The sequence below is a fragment of the Lotus japonicus genome, chromosome 4 (assembly GCF_012489685.1).
Source record: "Lotus japonicus ecotype B-129 chromosome 4, LjGifu_v1.2".
Lineage (NCBI taxonomy): Eukaryota > Viridiplantae > Streptophyta > Magnoliopsida > Fabales > Fabaceae > Lotus > Lotus japonicus.
The window spans coordinates 83273348-83284676 of record NC_080044.1 but is presented as its reverse complement, the minus strand read 5'-3'; the positions used below and the strand labels follow the sequence as shown (position 1 = coordinate 83284676).

The 11329-nt window shown below is 36.9% G+C and overlaps 2 protein-coding genes across 3 annotated transcripts; one reads left to right on the top strand and one right to left on the bottom strand.

Moving 5' to 3' along the window:
- Positions 1-969: 969 nt before the first annotated feature.
- On the top strand, positions 970-5697 carry LOC130711451 (actin-interacting protein 1-2). The gene is made up of 6 exons (XM_057561072.1): positions 970-1489; positions 2040-2201; positions 2375-2561; positions 2998-3420; positions 4385-4792; positions 4936-5697. The coding sequence occupies exons 1-6, from the start codon at positions 1095-1097 to the stop codon at positions 5191-5193; spliced, it is 1833 nt and encodes a 610-aa protein (XP_057417055.1). The 5' UTR covers positions 970-1094; the 3' UTR covers positions 5194-5697.
- An 859-nt stretch (positions 5698-6556) lies between these two features.
- On the bottom strand, positions 6557-10394 carry LOC130715462 (alpha-dioxygenase 2-like). 2 transcript variants are annotated; one of them, XM_057565566.1, is made up of 10 exons: positions 10188-10392; positions 9807-10067; positions 9387-9536; positions 9140-9273; positions 8536-8749; positions 8294-8439; positions 7815-8042; positions 7437-7639; positions 7089-7332; positions 6557-7000 (listed from the first exon to the last, which is right to left on the bottom strand). In XM_057565566.1, exons 1-10 carry the CDS (start codon positions 10278-10280, stop codon positions 6805-6807), a joined length of 1869 nt encoding a protein of 622 aa, XP_057421549.1. In that variant the 5' UTR covers positions 10281-10392; the 3' UTR covers positions 6557-6804. The 2 variants fall into 2 exon arrangements, with proteins under 2 accessions (XP_057421549.1, XP_057421550.1); XM_057565567.1 differs by lacking the exon at positions 6557-7000 and having other exon boundaries at positions 7130-7325; positions 7437-7660; positions 10188-10394.
- Between the last annotated feature and the right edge of the window lie 935 nt (positions 10395-11329).

Genomic DNA, 11329 nt, shown 5'->3' with positions numbered 1-11329 from the left:
GTTAATGAGTGAATCGGCTTACATTTTATTTTTTGTAACCTGTCGTGAGTTAAGCATTTCAGCCCATAGGTCCAAGTCCATACACTCAACTCTACTCACAATCTTTTTTTTCTTTCTGAATGACAAATAAAAAACTCTATTCGCAATGGATAATGCTATATACATATATAACATTTGTTGAAGGGTACATATATGATATATCGCATTATTCATGGCAAACATATAAAAAAGAGGGAATAAGATTAAAAAAAAAAAGATATTTTCAAAACTTATTACATCATCCATTTAATTACATTTGTTCATATGTTTTAAGATCGGTGAAATGAGATAAAAGAGAATGAATGTGATGATATATAATGGGTTAAAGTGAAATATAATGGAGTGAAATCAAAATATCCATTAAATGTATAATGATGGAAATGGATAAATAGTGTTTGAATAATTCATGAAACAAAATGAGTTTGATATTTTTTATTTTCTGTATTACTCTTACGAAGAAATATAATTAAATTGATATGTTTTTTTTCCTCTCTAATTATATCGTCGACCAAATTTAATTTGTCATTGACTTAATGGTGTAAAGTTGCATCTTAGTCTGTGAAACCTTTAAAATTTCCAATCTTAATCTTATCAAAAATTGAGTTGCTTACATGTTTCATGGTGGCATTTTCCTAATTAAAGTCAATTAAAATTATCAAAGAATCGGCTTCATCAGCAAGAGGTGGTGCATGTTCCTAGAAGTGCTAATGATTACCTGATTAGCTTGAATAACCCTCCTCCGCAACTTCATCCCATTTTGGCTAGGAATTTATTAGCGTTGTAGTCTTTTACTTTTCCAACATATATAAAAGAAAAAGTATGATAGGACTTGGGAAAATATTTAAAGAATGTAGATGACAATAGACAAGCCAAGCAAAGCAAATCTCATCTAAACTAAACAAAACTAATACTACATAATTATAAAAGCTCAAAACAATAGCTCCTCTTGTGTGTTTTGATAGTTGAACTTGAAAGTGAAAACAGAGTGAGTGACCGAAACAAGAAACAAGACTGACGAAGGAAAGAAGAAGAAGAAGAAGAAGAAGAAGAAGAAAATGAGTCATGAGCTGGTCGAGACTTACTCCTGCATGCCATCCACGGAGCGCGGCCGCGGGATTCTCATCTCCGGCGACCCAAAGTCCAACTCCATGCTCTACACCAACGGCAGATCGGTCGTCATCATCAACCTTCAAAACCCCCTCCAAGTCTCCGTCTATGGGGAACACGCCTACCCTGCCACCGTCGCTCGATTCTCCCCCAACGGCGAGTGGGTCGCCTCCGCTGACTCCTCCGGCACCGTCAGGATCTGGGGCACCCGCAACGACTTCGTTTTGAAGAAGGAGTTCCGTGTCCTCTCCGGTCGGATCGATGACCTTCAATGGTCCCCCGATGGTCTCAGGATCGTGGCCTGCGGCGATGCTAAAGGGAAATCTTTCGTCCGCGCTTTCATGTATGTCAGCTGAGCTTAGCTTAGCTTAGCTTCTTTCCCTTTTGTGTGATCTGTGCTTGCACCTTTGACTCTTGCACTGATCTAGTTGACTATAGTATAAGGACCCATCTCATACATAACATTACATGTGCACATTTCATATTACATGAATTACTTTCTAGCTTAGATATGAAGATTATAGCTTATGAACAAGTTGAAATGTTATTCAGGAGCAGGAAGTCAGTATATACAAGACTACTTTACCATTTTAACTTTCCTTTTCTGTATGTGCTTTTTGATAATATAGTCCTAACTAGCTTTTAGTATGTAATTTAGATTTAGATTTCCTTGGTGTAGAAAGAACTGCAGGAACAAGTTGTGTTTTTTTCTTCATTGCATGCTACAGTGAGATGAAATTGTTGCTGAACCTTGCTTTCATTTATCAGTAGGTCTGCTTTTGATGCCTTTACATGTGTATTTCCTCGCCCCTGAACTGAATATTTGGCCTGCTCTTTCCCTTTTCAATTCAGTAGTATTTAGTATTTAATGTGATGAGCTCTTCAATGGATAGGTGGGATTCAGGGACCAACGTTGGTGAATTTGATGGTCATTCCAGGCGAGTTTTAAGTTGTGCATATAAACCGACAAGACCTTTCCGCATTGTCACTTGTGGAGAGGATTTTCTGGTGAACTTTTATGAAGGACCGCCATTTAGATTTAAGCAATCTCACAGGTAAAGTATGAGAAACTTAATGATGTTATCGCCCAAAAATCAGATTATTTTTTCTGTACTCCACTCTTTAGACAATGTTCATCTGTTTTGGTTTGTTCTTATCTTTGGTCCTTTTTGCCTACTACACTAGTACTGATAAATGACTGATATCCCAATAATTTGGTTATGTACAGGGATCATTCAAATTTTGTCAATTGTGTAAGATATTCTCCAGACGGCAGTAAATTTTTAAGTGTGGGTTCTGACAAAAGGGGTATCATATTTGACGGGAAGAGTGGAGAGAAGATTGGTGAGTTGTCTTCTGAAGGGGGGCATACTGGCAGCATTTATGCTGTTAGCTGGAGTCCTGATGGAAAACAAGTGAGCTAACTTCTAACAATATTTTATTGAGTATGGCAAAGACCCCATCCCCTGATGTAGACCCCAATTTCCTGTCTCTGTCGCTATCTACTTTCTCATTCATGTTGATCACTTAACTTCGTTTTCTTATGAATGTTAACTTATTCTTAAAACTTTGAACTTGCACATATCTCTTAACTTTGTTGTTTGCTTATTACTGGAGATTTTAGACGCAGTCTACATGTTAGTTATAGTTTGCCTGGTTCAATGAGCAAAACTCTTGTGCTAGTTAACTCTTTTGAGTTTGTAGTTAAACTGTTGTGTTTGTAGAATTGTTAATTTTCCCCCATTGCATTTCCACTTGTCTTTTTTGCGTCTGTCTCTTTTCTCCCTTCCCCTATTGCATTGCACAATTTGAATATTGACAATCTGATCTTCAGTTTCATGTTAACTTTAGGTGCTGACTGTATCTGCTGATAAGTCTGCAAAAGTATGGGACATATCTGAGGACAACAATGGAAAAGTGAAGAAAACATTGACTTGTCCCGGCTCTGGTGGAGTTGAAGATATGCTAGTAGGGTGCCTGTGGTTGAATGAATATATTGTCGCTGTTTCTCTTGGTGGGACAATATCTATATTTTTATCAAGTGATCTTGATAAAGCCCCAACATCATTTTCTGGACACATGAAAAATGTTTCCTCCTTAACTATTCTTAAAAGTAACCCTAGAATACTCTTGTCCAGCAGTTATGATGGCTTAATAGTTAAGTGGATTCAAGGGATTGGTTACAGTGGTAAATTACATAGGAAGGAGAACTGTCAAATTAAATGCTTGGCGGCTGTAGAAGATGAAATTATTACATCTGGATTTGATAACAAGGTGAGATTTTGCTTATATGCTCTGGCCAATATGAGAGTGATAATCATTATATTACATTCCACTCAATTTGCATTTCTTCCTATGGGATTTGGATAAAAGGGTCACCTGTGCTTGTTGATCAGTATATTTTTTATGTGATGAAATAAAGTATATATGTGTCAATCTCCATTTGAAGTATATTGGTTGTGAAATATCATAGAAATCTCCATGATATGTTGCACTTGGCTTAATCTCTTGATTTTGAGACCCATTATAGAAACCAAAGAATATTTTATTCAGTTATTTATTGCTTATGACCCATTGATGAGTGAGGTCCATGTCTTTCCCCTCTTAGTTCTGTTTAGGTCACTAAGTGGCAAAACATTAACAATTACTTTATTAATTTGGAGATATTGTGTTAGGTAAAGTTAGTTAATAGAATTAGTTAATGGTTAGTTATTTGGATTAATGAATAAGCCATAGGAAGATTGGACAAGAGGGAGGTGGCTAGTTATTTAGTTGTAATTAGGATTATTGAGAGGAGAGTACTCATCTCTCAAATACCAGTGGGTTGTATTCTTTATCAGTTCATCATGAAGCTGAGTTTAGTGAACCCAGCTCTTCCTGTTTGTCAGTCTTTGCAGTTCCTTTCTTCGTTATACGAATGGTTTGGCAATTTATTTTTGTATTTGTCTTGATATTACCTAGAAAGATTGCTTTTATTCACAGATCAGTATCTACTTTGTTGTTTATTGTTCCTGGAAAGATAGTTAAGAAATGTTTGTTTTATATTGCGATACCCTCGTGTTTTTTGTTAGAAAGCTGTTCAATGAATGTGACGTTGATCTTCGTTGAATGATGTTTGCTCTTAGATATGGGCATGTTAGGGATGGGCCAAATTTCCATGCATCTGCAATTTTTTAAAATTGCAGAAAACTATTGGCATCTTCCTCTTATCCCTCCGTTTCCTTTCTCTCGTGACCAGATATGGCGAGTTTCTTTGCATGGGGATCAGTGTGGAGATGCTGAAGCCATTGATATCGGAAATCAACCAAAGGATTTTAGTGTTGCACTTCTTTCTCCTGAACTTGCTCTGGTTTCTATTGACTCCGGAGTTGTCGTGCTGCGTGGTACCAAAATTGTGTCAACCATTAACCTCGGATTTACTGTCTCAGCAACTGCTGTCTCTCCTGATGGAAGTGAAGCCATTATTGGCGGACAGGATGGTAAATTGCATATATATTCTATTTCTGGCGATACATTTGAAGAAGAGGCTGTCCTAGAGAAACATAGGGGAGCTATTAGTGTAATTCGGTATTCTCCAGACTTTTCAATGTTTGCATCAGGGGATGTCAATCGAGAAGCTGTAGTGTGGGACCGTGCCTCCCGAGATGTGAGTAGTAATACAACTTCAAGCTTTGATTAATGCTTTCTCGCTAATGTGTTTATTGTGCTTCTAAATGTGTGTTTGTGTGATTGCGACACTCTTGCATGAATACCTGTGTAACCTTTGTCTTTTTGACATTTTTTTTTCAGGTGAAGCTTAAGAATATGTTGTACCATTCTGCTCGGATAAATTGCCTGGCTTGGTCCCCTGATAGCCGTAGGATTGCTACAGGATCCCTTGACACATGTGTCATCATATATGAAATTGACCAACCTGCATCTAGTAGAGTTACCATAAAGGGTGCTCACTTAGGCGGGGTTTATGGCTTGGTATTCTCTGACGAGTTCAGTTTGGTTAGCTCGGGTGAGGATGCTTTTATCCGTGTCTGGAAGATAACCGCTCCATGACCGACCAATGTCAGATTTGGAAGAATTGAATGTGGGAAATGTATTTGTTGGATTCCAAATTTACTCCTTTGGAAGGCTTCCAAGATTTAAAACTGACAAGGGATGCGCTTATTACCGCGAGTTTAGGATTGATTGTTCATATTGCGAAAGGACTTGTTGCAAATGGCAAGCTTTAGTTTGGTATTCACTCTTGACTTCGCTCTATGAAGTTGTGGCCATTTACTTCTTGGCACTTTTAGAAGTAGGTTTGCTTTGTGAGTTTCCATATCTAGAGTATGATTGTGCCAGTGTACATCACTGTCTTTATATGTCATAGTTTTGCCCAAAGATCTTGCTGAATACATAACAGGGTCTCAATATGGGTAGTGAGGGATTTTGTGTTCAAGTGCTGATAAACTAGAGATCACTGGCAGAGATTTCTCCCCATCCAAAACCCTAAGGACCCCATTTGTATGCCATTGTGTATGTTTGTTGTTTGTTAATTTAAATACAAATTTGAGGAAATGCTTGGAGTCTTTCAAAATTAAATTACATTTCATGATTTTTGTGAACTTTGAAGAGTAGTTAGCATGAAGAATGTGAATTATATCAGAATTTGCATAGTAAAGTGTAGGCTTAAATAAGTTTTTGGTCCCTAACCTTTACCAAATGTTTGGTTTTCGTCCCTCGCCGGAGCAAAGGTGGGTTTTAGTCCCTAACCTTTGCCACAAGATTTGGTTTTCATCCCTCCGGAGCTCTGGGTCAACGCCGGAGCTCCGGTAGCCCATGTGGCATAGCCACGTGAGATTAATGAGCTGATGTGGAATTTAATTTCTCATTTAAATAAAAAAAAACTAATTAATTTAAAAAAAATTGTTTAAAGCCTATATTTTGGTTGGATCGGAAAGAAAGCATTCATGAAGGACATAGTAGATGACAGTAAGTTGTGATTTATAGCGTGTTTGGCAACGCATTTTAGTATCCCCTTGAGTACTCAATACAATTGTGCCATTATGTTCTGGTGCCAACATGTTTGCTATGTTTGTGGAGATTCAATTTTTGCAGCTTTTGAACCAAGGTTTTGATAGAAATGTAATTTTTGTTGCTTTAAGGATGGAAAAAAAAAACCAGTTACTTGTATTAATCAAAATATCCTTATCATATTATTTTAAAACTTGCTCAAATGCACACTGGTTGTTACAAAAGGGATTCTAAACCTTTTTGCAACTTTTGGTGAACCATATGCATTCAAAGGTGCATGTAGGGCTTTTAAAGGATAAAATTTGATCCTAATCTTTTGACTTTATAGAGAAGGACCGCTTTTTTAAGGCCAAGAAGTTAATGGTAAAATAGAAAATCAACTGGTATACTTAAGTGTAGAGGATGATAAAAAAGATTTGTCTCTCTTTATTAATTTCTCAGGAGGATGGGTAATCCCTGGAGTAGCTATTTGTGATACTATACAATTTGTACACTCGGATGTTCATATACCGATAATATGCATGGGATTAGCTGCTTCAATGAGATCTTTTATTTTGGCAAGGGGGAATTACCAAATGTCTAGCATTCCCTCGCTTGGTGCCAATGATTTATCATTATTAGAGGGGTGCTCTCAAGTACAGAGGTATGTAGTTACTTAGTAGGATCTGTCATTGAATGCCACACAGAGAATGCACTTGAGCTCTTCATCCACTTTTTAGTCATTTCAGGGAAGTGCCTGTCAATCACATCCTTCAAAGTCTCTGTTTTATTCACCCATTCAAGCCCTTTATCTGTGTATGTTTTGGAATTGAAATTTGTTGTGAAGAAACGGTCAGCCTCTAGCCTCCTAAACATCATAGTTACACACACAAGAAAGAGTATAAGATTCCAACTTAATGATCAATTTTTGTCGCATACTGTAGTGCTGGACTTACCTAGAAGCCATCATTAGGAAAATAAAGAAAGCAGTCTCGCTGATAGCAAACCCTGTTATTTTCTTCTCTGCATGGAGACCTACTATCAAGTCCAGCTTCTCAACATCATCTCCATACACCTCTTTGAGAGCTTCAAGGACCTCGTCATCATCTGTTAAATCTTCCCACTTACTAATAGGGATCATCAATAAGTTTCTCCTGAATTCATTGTACCTTGCAACTCCCCTTTCTCTATCTCTATACACTACCAGAAAATCATCATTTTAGATCAAGTTGAGTACAATGAGATTACAAATTCATGCTTGCAAAAGTTACCACACTAATAAAAGTGTGAAGAAAACTAACTACCTTCCATGGTAGCCATGTCAACCGGATCAGGTCTATCTTCTCCATCAATATCATGTGAAATGAGGTTCCTTAGCCATGTAGGGTAGTTCCATAAAGTAACTGCACCACATGATTGATGACCCATGGATACTAACATTTGCTCCATTCCTATGATTGATAGCCTTCTTTCCCCTTCTTTTCCCAACATTTCCCTCATTGGCACCCTGCATACATAATAACATAATCTGCTGTTGAACTTAGAGATCCTTCTCATCACAAAACCAAACACTCTGGAAAAAGTTTTTTATGTCTGAAAGTAAATCCAATCTCAAAAAAACCCTAATAAAATCCAAAATCTTTGTTAGGAAAGTAGAATCAGTGAGAGGGATGAGATAATACTTTTCAACTACTGGAGGGCATTTGTCTCCTCCTGTTGTAGACTTGATGTTTCTAAGTACAATTTCATCAGGTAGCAGTGAATGGATTCTGTAAACACTCACAAACTCTTCAGTAAGTGAGTAGGGAACTCCATGATCTCTTGGCTTCCTAAGACCAACCAATCCACTAAGTACAGGTCCAAATATGTTTCCAAACAAATCTTTGAATTTCTTCCCCAAAAATCCGTACCTGCCAAAAGAAAATGAGTAAGTTTCACCGCACCTGCATAGGTATCTGTTATTTTACCAGAATAGCTTGTCTCCTTTGAATTACGTGCACGTTTGGAAATCCTTATGGCCTTATACAATTGATTCTGAAGCCAGAATCAATGATAATGAGAAGCTTATGCGAGTAGCTTCTGAGTTTCAGAATTGATTCTGATGAAAGAGAAGCTGATCCCAACATGTTATACATCCTTTTGCAGTGCCATTTAAACTTACCAGTTTATCCTCATCCCTGCCAGAAGAGTATTAGTCTTTAAGAGTTCTACAGTCCAATCAATTGTGTGGATTTTTGCAATGACTGCTGAAGTCACCAACCTTGCATGTCTATAGACCTGCTCATCATCTATATCAGGATAGTGCTCCTATGATAAGCAACCATACATTATTATTCAAAGAAAAATGAGTGCAAAAGGCACCAAACTGAGACAAGATATGCAAGAGATGGAGAATTGACTTGCTTTTATCATGTCACACACAGCATTGTGCTCTTTGACAAATAAGGCCTGCAGAAGGGAAAAGCCAGCCCAGCAATTCCGAACATCACCTGAGATAGGAATACCTTTCTCATCATGCTCTAGAAGCCCATCTTCTGATATCTTCAGCTTTCCCTCTTTGAATGCCCTTACTCTTCTCATTCCCTTCTCATCATTCCCATATATGACACTTCCATCCCTATTAATCCACTCAATCAGAAAGAAAGAAAGAAAAAACACAATGAAGAGAAATCTCAACTTCTTCAACCAATTATTTATCTGATATGGATGGGTGAAATTGAAGTTTACAGCGATACAATCACTTATAGTTTGAAGCTACAAGTCTTAACTTAAAAGTAAACATGTCTTGGATTAAGTGTAAATCGTGAAACCAAATATGCAGTGACTTGTAACAACGTAAACTTCAATTCCAAGACTCATATTTGTTGCTATAAGTCTTCTATCAGAAAAAAGCTCTACCACTATGTTGGATCATCAAGAGGGGGTCTTTCTTGTCCACCAAATTTGAACCAAACTGTGCATTACTTAGTGATAAAGATATCAGATTCAGTGTTTAGGTCCTACTTACCACCAAGGAGTCCTAATGTTTTGGCAGCCAAACTTGATATTTGAAGAGCCTGTTTTGAATTTCTTAGTCTTGAAAAATTTGAAAGACTTTAGAGGACAGCCACTTGAATAACTATCAGGAGCTTTGATTTCCACCTGTTCCAAGAATTAAACAAAAATTGCACTTTGCTAAGACCCAAAGTACAAAAAAACAGCATATATGATTGGCAAAATATGGTTAATACTCTGTAGTCACTAGCTATAGCTACCTGTTGAGTGTCCTCTAAATGGTCAACCCAGTCATGAATCATGAACTGTAACCATGAGCAAGCTATCATGTTGAATTGCTTTCCCACCTCTTTGAAACTCTTTCTTGCTAGGAGCTTCGACGCTACCAAGCTTGGGCAAGGATCTAGTACCTGCACACATATAAACATGACCAATTCATTACATCTTTATTGTTGATACAAGAAGAACCATAGAATATAAGGAGACCAAAAAAGAAAACAAGGAAGAAGTTCTAATTACAAGTCACAGACAAAATGAAGCTCATGGCAGCTAGCATATTTGGTTATACGGTAAAATGTTCTAGAATCACTTTTGATCAAAATCTTCAAATTTTATTATCTAACTAAACATGTCTTGGATTATGTACAAATCGTGAAGCCAAACATATACTGAATTATTACCCCATGATCTATGGTTGTCGGCGGCATGTTCCGGCCGAAGAAAGTTCCCTGGCTACCTATCAAATCATCGGAGGGGTGATTGCAGGTACCGGCCGGCGTCCGATATGCGTAGTCTTTGGTATCATAGTTTTGGCCAGTGAGTCCTCCAACATGCAAGAGATTGTAACGGTAGTGCAAGTGCCTCCTAATTCCCAAGTATGCTAGCCCCAAAGACACTGGTAGCCTATGCCACATTCCAAACTTGTCCACAAAATGTATCACCTATACAAATTATATATCAAAGTCAATAACCACTACAGATATAATTGGACATAATGAATCATGTCACTTTAAATTAATTAGCTTGAAGCATAAATGAAATTGCAAACACATGCACTTAACATAGAAGAGTATGGTATCAAAGAGGGTCATTTTGGCCACAATAGAATGGAGCTGGGGATGAATGAAGGATGCTGAGAAAAAAGAAAACGCCATAGCCTCTTTGGCGAGCTATCTTAGTTAGTAGTATTTGTCAGAATGCTTATAACACCTTCAAGTGCTAAAAGAATGTTTAGTGGTTTTTCACTTTTTTGGCTTTCTATGAGCTGAGAAATTCAAATTAATAAACAACTAGAATGATGGGGCTGTGGGGTGAAGTTAATGCAAACCTGCCTCATTTTCAGATCAATGATTTCTGCGTGTGACACTTGTTAAGACTTGTCGCCAGTTTTTCTACTTCGCAATTTATGGGATGAATTATAGTTTATTCACATATTAAGCACACATACACCTTAATAAGATATCAAGAAAAGAGAGGTAAATGAGTGATATAATAATATGATAGAAAATGCAAAGAGATTGAGAGAGAGAGAGAAATGTAAAAATGAGATAAAAGAGAAAATAAAGTGTGATATAAAATAATTGTTATTCTAAAAATAATTAAATTATATTGTTTTTAAGAGTATCTAACAAATAAAAGTAACAATGATTCATTTCTTTCACTTCTCTTTCTATACGTCTCCTCCCATTTCAAGTGTATATACTACATTAAGTGTTTGCACATTTTTTCTTTGTAAATGGGCACACATATCAAGATATGTTGACTGAGAAGCAGCATTAATTTGGCAGCTACAACTTTGGATGGAAATTTTGAACTTCTTTTGTTTTGGTTACATAGGAAGAAAAAACAGCAAATCTAAGCTACAGGATGCAATTTTTAATCTAGACATGGGCGATTGGCGACCATACATTATTATTTGTTTATTTCCAAATTCGTCAATACGATTATTCATTTTGGTTCTCTCTAGATTATAGTTTGAGTTTTCTGTTTCATATAATACATAGCAAGAAATTGGATAGAAGTTCAAATTCAATTGGACTAGTCCGAGATTATATCACAAGTCTCATCTGTATGTTTCTTCATTCAAAAAACAATTTATCGGTAAAAAAATCTTTTTCTTTGGCCTTTTATAAATTGATGTGTTAATTGCTATGTTGCACGGGTACGCCAAAATTGGCAGAGTACACGTACCCGGTACGGGTAC